Raw genomic sequence first — 15,687 nt, 5'->3', positions numbered from 1 at the left:
GGTGTTGGGGGGGTATATTTTAACATTTTATATTTTAAAATTGTGGCATGTTGTTTAAAAATTGACCTTGGCTGTGTTTTTGTTTAAAAATGTTTTCCAAATTGTAGCGGTGTTTAATTCATATCCAGAAAAACATATATTCCAATATAATATACTCAGCATAAACATTTTAAATAGATTCTATATTTTTGGTCCATCCATGACATATTACTAAAGTAGCCTATTTACTGTTGTTGATGTGGGTCACTTGCTGTTAGCCAATTCACTTTCTCATACCAGGAGAGCTGAAAGGAACGAGTATTATTCCCTACCTTTTTCACCAAGTCAGTTTGAGGCGTTGGTCTACCCTGCTCTTTCATTTTAATTTTTTCCTCGAAAGGAAGACTGGCAAATGGCTTCGCCAAAATTAAATCAGCAATGCTTGGCATCCGTGCGCAGCTTTCTTGCTAGCTGACTAGCCCCCTCAAGTTCAAGTTCAGTCACTCAAATAAACAAAATTTCTGGAACTAAGATAGCAAACTTGACAACACTATATTTACACTTTATTTACAATGAAAATATATACAAACTAAAAAAGTTGGTAGAAACCGTATGTAATGAATGAAATCGAAATGTAAGCTGATCTCTTACAATACACCACAGCACTTGCGAATCCGCATGGGACGCTGCCTGTCTATAGTTGAAACGAGCTGTCAATCAAAGAAAATATCCGGCCACTTTCACCAATCACCAGTCTCCTCGCGGAAACTGCCATGTCCCTTCCATGTGAGGCTGGGAGTCCGTGGGTGGGCGTTTTCGCAGTATTTGTCCAATAACCGTCTTGCATTTTGAGATTGAAAAGCGCATCGCTCCCAAATGCCATTGAAGTCCACTGAGGCTGGGAGTCCGTGAGACTCCGTGGGCAGGCATTTTCGCAATATTTGTCCAATAATCGTCTTGCATTTTGAGATTGACAAGCACATAGCTCCCAATCCACTGAGGCTGGGCTGCATCGCGCTGTCACGAGGGGGTAAAACTCTCGCACGCATTAGACGAACTGGGGAAAGTTATAACGGAATGATTTCGCACTGTAGTTGGGTTGAGCACATATATTTCTATGATTCTGGATCTGAAATAGCAATGTTATAAGGTCGGCTATAACATAAGCCTAGTGCAATTCATCCTACACGATGTTCGTCATTTTTAGAGGAGGCTGAGCCTCCCTCGTTGTCTTAGAGCAATCGCCCGTGGAAGGCTTGGTGTCTAATATAGTTCCACGCTCTGACACATGGGTCGCTGTTATTCATTGTTTCAGGTGATGAACATCCGAAAGCTGCTGAACAGGATCGAGAAGCCGCAGGGCCTGTACCCCAATTTCCTGAGCCCTGTCAGCGGGAACTGGGTCCAACGTGAGTGAGAGTTGAGCTCTTGATCAAACAATGCTCATAAAACAACTGTTAATTTAGGAGCATGTTTGGATAGATAGATAGATAGATAGATAGATAGATAGATAGATAGATAGATAGATAGATAGATAGATATGCATGAATTAATATGAAATGTGACTGTGTATATTCTTGTACATTTGTCTGTTTGTTTATTTCCTGTCTGCTGTATGTAGTTGTTGCTGCACTTGGAGCATGGAGACATTCTTCGTGCATACTCTTGTTGGGATTTATAGTCATATTTGTTCTTCCGCTCAGCTCTTGCTGTTTCTCTATCAGACCGAAGCAGTGCCCGGCGGCGTTATACCCAAGGATTATTAAAATGACAATACATTCCATTAGCTGTAGAAATTGAATCTTTCAAACTCGGATGCATTTTGAAGTGCAAGCCGGTGCATGTAACCTACACGACAGAAAATTAGCAATAGATAATTGTAAGTGTAGATGAATGGTTAATGACGGCCTGAGAGATAAGGGGAGGTAAAGAGTGTGTGTGTGTGTGTGTGTGTGTGTGTGTGTGTGAGAGAGAGAGATAGGATGTCCCTAATTTTCCTTTAAAACTTTACAATATTAGATGTAAAATGTGAACAGGAACCTCAGTGAGCATGCTTATGCCTCAGTCTCGGTGAAAGAGGTGTGGCCTCTCTGCCTTAGTCCCAGTGAAGGAGGCGTGGCTTTTCTGCCTCAGTCTCAGTGAAGGAGGTGTGGCCTCTCTGCCTTAGTCCCAGTGAAGGAGGCGTGGCTTTTCTGCCTCAGTCTCAGTGAAGGAGGTGTGGCCTCTCTGCCTCAGTCTCGGTGAAGGAGGTGTGGCCTCTCTGCCTCAGTCTCGGTGAAGGAGGTGTGGCCTCTCTGCCTCAGTCTCGGTGAAGGAGGTGTGGCCTGTTTGCCTCAGTCTCGGTGAAGGAGGTGTGGCCTGTTTGCCTCAGTCTCGGTGAAGGAGGCGTGGCCTCTGGGCTTGTCAAGGCTAACATTATACATATATACATATAAAGGTGTTTTTTGTTTTTTTTTAAGTTTCTTGCATTTTATTAATATTTAATCACCCTTATTGCCACAGACCAAATTAAATGAACAGCAGTTACATAAGGAAAGCTAAATCTTTCTTTAATGGGACTATGGGACTCTAAATGATGCCTTTATTGCTTTACTAAAAGCACTTGGAGTGTGAGGCTGTTCAATAAAAGGCTCATACACTGAGCTAGTGTTATTTGTAAAACATTAAAACCATGGTGTGCGACAAGCACCTAATTAGATCAAGATTTTGATTCAATTTTTCAGGTAAATTAAAATAATTTCCAACATCAAGCAGTGATTTATAGCTTCTGGCATGGAAATGGCTTTTGATTTTCTCTGATCTCTTTTCTCAGATCACGTTTCTCTGGGAGGTCTGGGAGACAGCTTCTACGAGTACCTGATCAAATCATACCTGATGTCAGACAAGACAGATGAGGAGGCTAAGCGCATGTACTACAGCGCTCTGGAGGTATGGAAGAGTGCATCTCGGGAGTGTATGTGAAATGTATACACGTAAACTTGTATGCAGTTGCTAGCTATGATGGGAAATACACAGTCCCTCAGCCAGCCAGAATAACACTGTGAGCATATGAAAATAAAATCATATACGTACACTTAAGTAGACATGACATCGAGAATTTGGAGGACAAAAACATTTCCTGTTTGTCCTCTTCGATTAAGCCAGTTTTACTAAACACACACGGTAAGTGGGAGTCAGTGATGATCCAGATCGACACTGTGTGTGAGGAAAAAGAGCGTAAAAGGAAGACGGAAGATAAAAAGGACGAAAGATAATGAAGATGATTGTTTACTATTGATCTTTTGTTTTCACCTCAGAAAAACAGCTGAATAGAGATATAAAACACACAGGGAGACTTCAGAGATTGATTGCTAGAGGAAAATCACTTGAAAATGGAACCATTTCCTTTCTGTCATGTTGTTATTAGCAGATTCATAAGTTTCCCACAACGTAAGCCCGATGGAATCTCAATGAGGCTTGACTTCAATCCACCAGCGACCAGACCCTTCTGATTTACCATGCATAAACCATAGATGCCCAGAGCAACACGGGCACACTGTTCCTGTTTAGCATGTACAGAGAGATACAAGAGAACTGTATTATATTTTACTTGGGTTCGTCACTGTTTGTACAACCCTCCATATTCCTCATCTCATCTCATTATCTCTAGCCGCTTTATCCTGTTCTACAGGGTCGCAGGCAAGCTGGAGCCTATCCCAGCTGACTACGGGCGAAAGGCGGGGTACACCCTGGACAAGTCGCCAGGTCATCACAGGGCTGACACATAGACACAGACAACCATTCACACTCACATTCACACCTACGGTCAATTTAGAGTCACCAGTTAACCTAACCTGCATGTCTTTGGACTGTGGGGGAAACCGGAGCACCCGGAGGAAACCCACGCGGACACGGGGAGAACATGCAAACTCCGCACAGAAAGGCCCTCGCCGGCCACGGGGCTCGAACCCGGACCTTCTTGCTGTGAGGCGACAGCGCTAACCACTACACCACTGTGCCGCCCAACTCAGTAAATGTTTAGATATAAATATATATTCTTTGCTTTAAGAGTGTGTAAACTTTTGAACTCGACTATATGCATGTCTACAGTCATAAAATACAATTGTTGGTATGAATGCCTATGCCAGGAAGGAAAGAAATATGGCTGGCATGTAAATGGCTCTAAAAGCTCTAAAAGGCCCTCGCCGGCCACGGGGCTCGAACCCGGACCTTCTTGCTGTGAGGCGACGGCACTAACCACTACACCACCGTGCTGCTCCCCCTCTGTATTCCTACTTCTAGAAATTTTGTCCGGGATCCGTTCAAGCAAATTAATATGCGGTTATGATTGGATAACTAGTGCCTGCTATAATAACAGTCAACAGAACCTGCTTTTCCACTGGGCAATTGTGAATGAAGAATCTATACATTGTATGGCCAAAGTTTTATGGACACCTGACCATCACATCCGACAATGAAGACATCCATATATGGATCTTCCCCAAACTGTTACCACAAAGTTGGAAACATACAATCAGGGCTTTCCCCAGAAAAAAAATATATATATCAGAGCGACGTTACTGATGCAGAGCCCAGCCCATAAGGTGCTAGAGGGGTCTGGGGGCATGCTCCCCCAGAAAATTTTGAAGTTAAAAACTTCAAATGGTGCATTCTGGTGGCATCTAGGGCTTATTTAGGCACAGTTCAACATTATTAAATTTGCTCTTTTTTACCTTGTCAAATATGCAAGGGGCAAAATTAGATTTGGAATGAAAACACTGGAAACAGTCAATTCAGAGAAATATTTAAATAATATTGGCTGGCTTTTTTCGTGGTATATCAGATATATTCCATTCAGCTAGCATGACATTGAACGAGTCAAAGACGTGTAGCTGAATGGAATGTATCTGATACACCACGAAAAAAGCCAGCCAATAATATTATTATTATTATTATGCATACACATCTGATGGAACAATTATAGATTTTACAAAAAGTTAAGAACAGGGGCAAAAGTCACACACAAAAGCCTGCAGTATAGTGCCAGGAACAGAATCGAGGTCAAATCATGCAGCAGCGCCATCTAGCGACCAGCACCTATAATGTGGTTTTATGTATGGTTGCGAATGGCAGTCAGTGCACGCAGTGAAACTATTTTTCACTTCCGGGTTGAGCACCAGGATAGTCTAGACCTATATATTACAATATCTTCCTATTTATGTATATAGTTATTACTCATTTTCAGAGGGGATATATTTAGGAGATGTCTAGGTGTGGAAAGTACTCTGCATTGTTCAATTTATGGTATTGATTTTTTTTGGGGGGTGTGTGTGCAAGTGACAGCGCGGCACTGACATTGCACAGCACGGTGGAGTGTCGTGTGTCTGCGCTTTGGAGAAAGCCCTGACAATTTTATAGAACATATGCTGTAGTATTATAATTTCCTTCCACTGGAACTAAGAGTCCAAACCTGTTCCAGCATGACAATGCCCCTGTGCACAAAGCAAGCTCCATGAAGATATGTTACACCAACATTGGAGTGGCCTGCACAAACCCTTGACCTCAACCCTACTGAACACCTTTGGGGTGACTTGGAATGCCAACTAAACCCCAGGCCTCCTCTACCGACATCAGTACCTGATCTCACTCATGCTCTTGTGGGTAAATGAACACGAATTCCTAAAACCATGCTCCAACATCTAGTGGACAGCCTTCCCAGAAGAGTGGAGGTTATTATAAAGCTAAAGAGGAACTAATTCTGCAATGGAATGCTCAAAAAGCACATATGGATATGATTTTCAGGTGTCCACATACTTTTGGGTATATAGTGTATGTACCCAAGTATGTAATCAGTTTATCCAAGACGCAAGCTAGTAATTTAGTCACCATTGAGTGAATAGGAACACAGTAAATATAGATCAATAAAATAACTGCCTGAGGGTTTATTAATCCTATTCTTTGAAACACTTTAATGATCTAGTGTACTTATAGTAAACGTCTGGATCTGTATTAAAGGGGTGATGACAGTGATGGGACCAAGTCACACATGTGCAAGTCTCAAGTAAGTCTCAAGTCTTAACCTTCAAGTCCCAAGTAAGTCCCAAGTCTTTTTTGTCTTGGGCAAGTCAAGTCAAGTCACAGGCTGTGTCAAGTCAAGTCAAGTCAAGTCCTATAATAAGTCAAGTCAAGTCCAAGTCAAGTCACCTTAGGCGTATTGGCGTAATTTTAGCAGCAGAATATGAATTTAATACGTACATTGAAAAGGCAATACATAAGTAAATGTCAGTAAACATCCCTGGCACATGTGCCCAACCTGTTAAATATTTGCATTTTAAATACTCATGTTCTGTAAAATACATAAAACAAAACAGTAATAATGTCACAAAGTTATTTATTGATGGCAAAATTGATTGCAAGATTGAAAGCCAAATAAGTTTCTCACATTGTCATCAGCCAACAAGAAAAATAAACAGAGAATTGGCATTCTGTTATGTGCGTAGTTAAAAGAGGGTAGGACGACACCTTGGGTTAACAGGGGCATGAGCTCCTCCAATCTCTAATCACGTCAGATGAGATGATTATTATTAATAAGATACACATGGAGAAACCTGAAGTGACTTCGATGTATGTTTGCGCCAGTAAAAAAAAAAAAACCCAAAGGATAGAGAAATGTCAGACATAATTTAGGTCTCAAAAAGAAGACCTGTTCGCCCGTGCAAAAGTGACATCATCTTACCCCATATGACAAGCTACAGAGGTGTGTGCAAAAGCGCTCTCTCGCTCTCCGAGGCTGCCTCAGCCTGTGCGGAGTGGGGACATACGACTTTGGCGCGGGAGTCTTGGTTCCCGCTATAATAGATTGTTACGAAAATAAATGTTAAATGAAATATGCATCCCGCGCATTCCTTTCCACAGGAACTTTGCTCACAATGTTTCGGTCGTGGCTAACGCACTGTCCTTACCACAAGTGCAACGTTTCGGGAACAATACGGAAAGGACAGTGCGCGGGATTCATCTTTGCTTGAACAATTACCCAGAGACTTTTTAAATTACCTCACTGGGAAATATCCAATGCACCTGTTCAGTTACAGAGTTGTGCTCTCTAAATTGTAGTCATTCAAGCCATTGTTTTGGCGGCCTGGTAGCCTGATATACTAAATGTAAATTCATGGTTTGGATGACTGCACAATTTATTTTCGTAACACTGTGTTACAGCGGGAACCGAGACTCCTGCGCACAGTCAGCCTATTTTGCAGAGTTTAGTATTGCTGCTAGCCTGTATTCAAACAGCGAGTGGCATGCCGGGGAATCCAAATCGTGGCGCTTTTTTCAATAGTGCATGATAGGCAGTGGGACGGAGTTTTCTTTTCTTTTTTGATCGGGTAGTGTGACGAAAAAAATGTGCAGGTTGCTGCACTGCTATTTCAAACGGCTATGATAAACTCCCCTGCCTCTATGCCCTATGGACAGTCTGGCTAATGTACATGAACACACTTATACGAATTTGTACTGCTCATGAACGTGTACATGTTCACAAGCTGACCATTAGCTTAACCCTGAAACAGAACAACAGGGTAGGAAGCTGCTTATGTTATTCAGCATCACGACTGCAAAGTGTACAATCAACTTACTACTACTGATATATAATATCATTAAACTTGACATAACTACATTGCTTACCAGCATTCACATAAGAACTTCACAATAATAAACTGAATCCCTAGCTACATCTGCAACGGCTAAAATCCTCCTACCGCTCACTCTCGTGGCTAACATTGGCTAACGACGAGTTTAGCTGCTATCACCAAATAACAACACATTAATAAACTTACTGGGCAGAATGGATCTTCAAATGCCGGCCGAAATTGGAGGTCGTGGTCTGGCTGTCAGAAATCGTCACATTGCAAATCTTGCACTGCGCCGTTCGTCGTTTACCTTCTAGGCAGTAGCCCTTGAAGCTGAAAGTGATGACTCTTGGGATGGCTGACATGATGATATGATGTGAAATCTGTGAACACATCGTGGCATGGGGCGTGCCGGTATATAGCCCACGCAGAGCGCGTACCTGATGGACAGGGCGGTGACAACGCAATGGCAGTGCAATCCAGATTACTGAAGTATGTGCATATTACATTTTATTTTCACAATAAAAACACGATGGAAATAACACTCAAGTCACTCAAGTCATCGTGTGTCAAGTCAAGTCAAGTCCCGAGTCTTAAACTTCCAAGTCCGAGTCAAGTCTCAAGTATTTTCATGTTTTGTCAAGTCAAGTCACAAGTCATGAAAACAGTGACTCGAGTCGACTCGAGTCCAAGTCCCCAAGTCTCAAGTCCCCACCTCTGGGTGATGATGTACTAGCATTATTGGCTGTATAGCATTATTAGAAAACAAATAATTATTGGGTTAAAGCTATACCAGTGCATCCCAAAAAATAGTCTCAGGTGCACACTGTGGTCCTGAAAAATAGGATTTGTAAAAGGAACCAGAGAAAACGGTTTCTACATTGTTTTAATAGACTGCTGAAGGTTAAAAGCCTCATCTTCATTTTAAAAAACTAGGACGACACTCGGTAGAGTTCATACCTCTGCCAAGCCACATATTATCAACATCAAAATGAAATCAATTGAACCCTGGATAATACTAAAGCTGTACACCGGATTTCATCAAAATCCGTTCACTAACCCATGTTTTTGAGTTACGTTGGGAAAAGATAAAAAAAAAATCCTGGATCCACATACATATCCAGACTTGTATCAAAATCTAATCAATTGTTCCTTGGCCCATGGCCCACCTTTCCTCCAAATTTCATCCAAATCCAAATCACCACTTTTTGAGTTACGTTGGGAACAGACAAACAAATGGAGCCGAAAACATAACCTACTCCAACAAAGTTGGTGGAGGTAATAAATAAGTAGCCTTTTAATCAATTAAATATTGCATGAGAGAGTTGTCATACTATGTATGTATCATAACTTTCAACTCCTAATCTTTTGTTGCAGGCAATAGAGGCCAACTTGGTGCAGAAATCTTCAGGAGGTCTTACATATTTTGCTGAATGGAGAGGTGGAATTCTCGACCATAAGATGGGGCATCTGGCTTGTTTCGCCGGCGGGATGGTGGGCATCGGGGCAGACGATGGCGTTCCAGAAAAGAGGCAGCATTACCTCGACCTGGCAGCTGAGATCACAAACACATGCCACGAGTCTTACAGTCGCTCAGGTGAGGATGAAAGAATGGGGAAAGACACCTTCTCAGAGGAACAGGGCCGTCCTTCATTTTTTCCTGACCAAATAGCCTAACCTAAAACTGGATACATTTACTGCATAAGATGTAGTCATCTAAATCATTTTTAGATAGAAAAACAAGGTCCATCTGTTTCATCATGACTTATGGATTTACATAAAGTCATACATAACATTTTTAACAGTTGCTTCAGGACTCTGTCAGTCTCCAGATCTGATCTGAAGAAGATGGTAGCAATTAGCATTATTATGACTATTATTATCCTATCCATATTCACTGGATATGAGCAATTGCGTGCTCTGATTGGCTACTCTACTACTAGGCTATCAGCTCATATACCATGAGCAGAGAAAAACAAAATGGCGGCGCATGTTGCTCAACCAACCAAGGATGAAATAAAAACTCTACTCGAAAACAAAACCCCCAAAAATAAAAAAAAGGCAACAAAATATGTAAAGAAAGTATTTGATGGTAAGAATGTATCTTTTTTCCCTAATAATTATTATGATAGCATTTTGCACAAATTGCTCCAGTCATTTTGCCAGTTTGTTTACATTCTAAGCGGAAATTATTTTGTCGGACGTTTTGTATCAAGTTTTTATTTATCGAATTTTCTAAAAACAAAAATAAAAATGCTCTGTTTCTGAAAATCCAGTGAATGTGGATAGAATAAAACACACGTCATCAGCTATCAGCTCACGTATGACTTGATTTTATGGAAATATATAGATTTAGGCACTGCCAAAAAGCGGAGCTCCTATCTGTTTCTGGGTTGTAGAATTTTCTTATTATCATAGCCAGCTTCTTTTGTTTTATTTTTCTACCATTATAATTACTATACTGTTTCCTTATGTTGCACAAAATGTCGGGCGACAACAGTGACAAGTTACTCACTACTATACTGTCCTGACTACTACTCTACTTCACTAGTTGTTGGGTTTCCTGTGCTGGCAGGCATGCGCACACACACAGGACCGAAACCATCAGAAAACAACTCGATGGGCTACTCACTACTAAGCTGTTGGGTTTCCCGGGGTGGCAGGCACACACACACACACACACACACACACACACACACACACACACACACACACACAGGACCGAAACCATCAGAAAACAACTCTATGGGTTACTCGCTACTTAGCTGTTGGGTTTCCCATGGTGGCAGGCACACACACACAGGATCGAAACAATCAGAAAACAACTCGATGGGCTACTCACTACTCAGCTTTTGGGTTTCCCATGGTGGCAGGTACACACACACACACACACAGGACCGAAACAATCAGAAAACAACTCGATGGGTTACTCACTACTCAGCTGTTGGGTTTCCCATGGTGGCAGGTACACACACACACACACACACACACACACACACACACACACACACACAGGACTGAAACCATCAGAAAACAACTCGATGGGTTACTCACTACTCAGCTGTTGGGTTTCCCATGGTGGCAGGCACACACACACACACACACACACACACACACACACACACACACAGGACCGAAACCATCAGAAAACAACTCGATGGGCTACTCACTACTCAGCTGTTGGGTTTCCCATGGTGGCAAGCACACACACACACACACACACACACACACACACACACATAGGACCGAAACAATCAGAAAACAACTCGATGGGTTACTCACTACTCAGCTTTTGGGTTTCCCATGGTGGCAGGTACACACACACACACACACACACACACACACACACAGGACCGAAACCATCAGAAAACAACTCGATGGGTTACTCACTACTCAGCTGTTGGGTTTCCCATGGTGGCAAGCACACACACACACACACACACACACACACACACACACACACACACACACACACACAGGACCGAAACCATCAGAAAACAACTCGATGGGTTACTCACTACTCAGCTGTTGGGTTTCCCATGGTGGCAGGCACACACACACACACACACACACACACACACACACACACACACACACACACACACACACAGGACCGAAACCATCAGAAAACAACTCGATGGGCTACTCACTACTCAGCTGTTGGGTTTCCCATGGTGGCAAGCACACACACACACACACACACACACACACACACACACACACACACACACACACACACACACAGGACCAAAACCATCAGAAAACAACTCGATGGGTTACTCACTACTCTGCTGTTGGGTTTCCCATGGTGGCAGGTACACACACACACACACACACACACACACACACACACACACAGGACCGAAACCATCAGAAAACAACTCGATGGGTTACTCACTACTCGGCTGTTGGGTTTCCTGGGGTGGCAGGCACACACACACACACACACACACACACACACACACACACAGGACCGAAACCATCAGAAAACAACTCGATGGGCTACTCACTACTCAGCTGTTGGGTTTCCTGGGGTGGCAGGCACACACACACACACACACACACACACACACACACACACACACACACACAGGACCGAAACCATCAGAAAACAACTCGATGGGTTCCTTTATGTATCCACACTCTATGCCTATGGGGCTCCACTCATATGAAGATTTAAAATCTAATTACAGATAGGAGTGTGGTTCAGTTAAAGGTTAAACTGATTTCCGTGGTGAGTAAATACTGATATAGCTAGTTTTGGCGTGGGGATGTTCTAAAGCAGCCTGCAAAGCATGTAATCTAGAATGACGAATCCGCACGACTTGCAGTTGTTGCTCTCTAATAGCTCCAATACAGCTAGTCAGCTGTTTGACACAGAACACGACACATCGGGAGTTGTCATTTTCATCTTCGGCTCTGTGTCCATCTTAGAAAATCACTGTGCTAGCGAGATAATTTGCTCTCTGACGTTATTTCTGTGGATTGAGCGTGACAGAAACCGCCCCTCCCCCACCCAGTTTTTTCCTCTGCTCTACACCAAAATCATAGGTGACATACTTTCTTATTTTGAGCACAGAATGGCAAATTTCACCAAAAAGTAAGGAAAAAGTAAGGAAAAGTATAAATAAATATAAAAAAAAGTATAAAAAAGTATAAAAAATATAAATCAATATAAAAAAATATAAAAATATATAAATCATGTCTCAAGTTTTCAAGGTCTTTGGTTGAAATTTTTACCCTCGTGGGCCAAGTTGCAACAGGAGCCAAACCGTGCAGGCGATATTAAAGCTAAGCTAACGGAGCTCGCACAGGCAGCCTTTTACCACCACTTTACCATCAGCTGACCTGTTGCTAGTGTATTGCTCTTTTCTTTCCTTGTCCATACCGTTTGAGTTGATCAGTATAACTGGCTTCATAAGCCATGCTCGTCATTAATCACTGTTTGCCATAACTTCATTTTCATGCATTTAACTGTGCTGTGGGGAGAGCGGGGAAAGGCCTAGTGGCATTTTTGGATACCAAATGTTTGTCATGTCTCATTCAAAATGCTCATTTCATGCTCATTGTCATTTACATCTCCCATCTGTGTTAACTTTGTCTAATATCTAGAAATGCAAATGTACACAGGGGCTGTGAAAACACTCTCATTTATTGGGTAAAACTTTGTGATGACATTTCCGTACTCACTTTACTCACCGCCATGGGTCAGATAGAGGGGTTTCGTGGGTGGATGGTGGGTTGAACCATTTTGACAGGGGTGGGATATATAGCAAAATGTTTTGAAAACAAAAGATACACGATTCATGAAAACACTGACTGGATTCAGGTTAACTTGTCAGATCCCGAAGGATTTCGCAGTGATTTCGAAATCAACATCGCTATTTAGAATTAAATTCCTACAACTCATCATTTCTATTCATTCATTTTTTGCACGTTTTCTTTCTCTTTCAGCTTGTCGCTTTTCCTGTGAAAGATTTCTTCGCCTTTCTCTCACTCTTTCACCGCTTCTTTCCTTTTCTTCCTCTGTCAAAACTTTCTTTCTCTCCCCGGTTTTGACTTCATCTTTCTCTCCTTGGTTAACTTGTTCTGACATCTTTTTAAAGTTTGTAAAAAATGATTATTATGTTGTTGCGCTGTTTGAGCTGTTCTCGGTGGAAAAACCCGATAAATATGAAATTATCTGTAGACAAAAATAAGTTATGTAGGCGTGCTCGCGCTTCTAGTTCCGGCCAAAATCAAACCGCCAATCAGAATCGCGAGGGGCATGGACGGACGTCAGTCCATGGCTGGGATCCCTGTGTGCCCATGAAAAATCAACTCAATGGGTTACCATAGTTTCTTAAGGATGGAGTTCCGCCATACTTGTTGAATATCTTGACACACTGGTTGGCCATTTTATTACTCATCTTTATGTTCATCAGTCAAACCTAACTCAGTAAATCTCATCTCATCTCATTATCTCTAGCCGCTTTATCCTGTTCTACAGGGTCGCAGGCAAGCTGGAGCCTATCCCAGCTGACTACGGGCGAAAGGCGGGGTACACCCTGGACAAGTCGCCAGGTCATCACAGGGCTGACACATAGACACAGACAACCATTCACACTCACATTCACACCTACGGTCAATTTAGAGTCACCAGTTAACCTAACCTGCATGTCTTTGGACTGTGGGGGAAACCGGAGCACCCAGAGGAAACCCACGCGGACACGGGGAGAACATGCAAACTCCGCACAGAAAGGCCCTCGCCGGCCACGGGGCTCGAACCTGGACCTTCTTGCTGTGAGGCGACAGCGCTAACCACTACACCACCGTGCCGCCCAACTCAGTAAATGTTTAGATATAAATATATATTCTTTGCTTTAAGAGTGTGTAAACCTTTGAACTCGACTATATGTATGTCTACAGTCATAAAATACAATTGTTGGTATGAATGCCTATGCCAGGAAGGAAAGAAATATGGTTGCCATGTAAATGGCTCTAAAAGCTGGTTGATCGTTAAATCACAGGCCCTAGCCTCAGAAGCAGAAAGAGTTTTTGGCGCAGAAGTCAATATAACTACAGAAGGTAAAACGCCATCTGGGTGCTGTGATAGGATCCAAGAGCTATAAAGACGAATACTGCTATGAGAAGTGTTTTAAATGGAAGAAATTGAAACACTCAGTGAGTTTGCAAAGAGCCAACCGCATTCAGCTTATATCGCCTTTACCAAGGGGTATAAATCGAAATTCACTTATTTTATGCGAACAATAAGTTCTTTTGAAGACTACGTAGATCCTATTCCCAAAACCATCAACAAGCTGTTTCTGCCTACGTTGTTTGGGCAAACAGATCTGTTGTCTGGCATGTTAAATGAACTTGTAACTCTATCCCCCATTCAGGGAGGGTTAGGCATACCTGCATTGAAAGAAGAAGCGCCTCAACAATACGCTGCTTCAACTTCAATAACGTTTTCACATGTACAGTCAATCGTATCGCAAAGTACATTGATGCCTTCAACAATGGCGGACCTGAAGAAACCGTACCAGTCACTTAAGACAGCGATAATGAGATCTAAAATGGAACACATCGATGCCTCCCTCCCAACAGATCTACTAACGTACGTTACACAAGCGAGGGACAAAGGTGCCAGCTCATGGCTGAACACAATACCCATCAAAGAGCAGGGCTTTGCCTTAATCAAAAAAGAATTCAGGGACTCCTTGAGACTGCGCTACAACCTCACATTACCTGACCTTCCAAGTTTTTGTACTTGTGGAGCAAGTTTCTCCGTCAACCATGCCTTATCTTGCAAAAGAGGGGACTTCGTGGCTCAAAGACATGATGGTATTCGTGATTGTTTGACGACACTACTTGGTAAAGTCTGTAATGACATAGAGGCAGAACCGAGACTTATCCCACTAGACAACGAAGGTTTTGATCTGAAGTCCACCAATAGAAGTCCTGAAGCCCGACTCGATATAAAGGCTGGAGGTTTCTGGACCAGGGGAGTTACAGCATTCTTTGACGTCCATGTAATGCATGTAAACTCCCAAAGTAACCAGAAAAAGCATATATCGGAGATTTTCAAAGAACAAGAGAACGAAAAGAAAAGAAAATACCAACAAAGAATTCTCAATGTAGAAATGGGTACCTTCACACCCCTGGTTTTTGAAACCAATGGAGGCATGGGAACCAAATGTCAAATGTTCCTTAAGAACCTAGTCTAAAAATTTTCACAGAAAAATGGGGACGATTATGCTACTGCAATAACATGGATAAGAACTAGACTGTCATTTGAAATTACCGTATGAAATCAGTACATTTATGTATTAGAGGATCAAGAACACTATTTTGGAAAACAACCAATGAAACAGTGGACGATTTTAGATTACTTTTTGTCAGAGCTGAGGCTTTGTAATTTTTTTTTAATGTTTTAAACTAATTGAGGAATAATTTGTTGTTTTTATCTTAAATGAAGTAATCCACTGATTATTAAAAATTTTATAGGCTTTGGTAAAATACAAAGTTGTTTTTCAGTGTAGCATCACTGACTGTTTAGATAATAGATAACAGTAGATAATTAGATAACAGTTCAAGCTAGCATTGCTAGCTAGCAAGAATT

At 42.1% G+C, this 15,687-nt stretch overlaps 1 protein-coding gene across 1 annotated transcript in view; it reads left to right on the top strand.

Moving 5' to 3' along the window:
• The window catches only part of LOC132867419 (mannosyl-oligosaccharide 1,2-alpha-mannosidase IA), a 614,171-nt gene that overhangs the window by 565,487 nt on the left and 32,997 nt on the right, over nucleotides 1-15,687 (top strand). Inside the window, exons 7-9 of the mRNA XM_060900322.1 lie at nucleotides 1,295-1,388; nucleotides 2,792-2,907; nucleotides 8,961-9,180. Of these exons, the coding sequence (XP_060756305.1) occupies nucleotides 1,295-1,388; nucleotides 2,792-2,907; nucleotides 8,961-9,180 (430 nt within the window). The remainder of the gene's footprint in view (nucleotides 1-1,294; nucleotides 1,389-2,791; nucleotides 2,908-8,960; nucleotides 9,181-15,687) is intronic.

Source organism: Neoarius graeffei, chromosome 19, assembly GCF_027579695.1.
Source record: "Neoarius graeffei isolate fNeoGra1 chromosome 19, fNeoGra1.pri, whole genome shotgun sequence".
NCBI classification, from domain to species: domain Eukaryota; kingdom Metazoa; phylum Chordata; class Actinopteri; order Siluriformes; family Ariidae; genus Neoarius; species Neoarius graeffei.
Note: the sequence above shows the minus strand (reverse complement) of the source record. Positions and strands in the feature narration are given on the sequence as shown.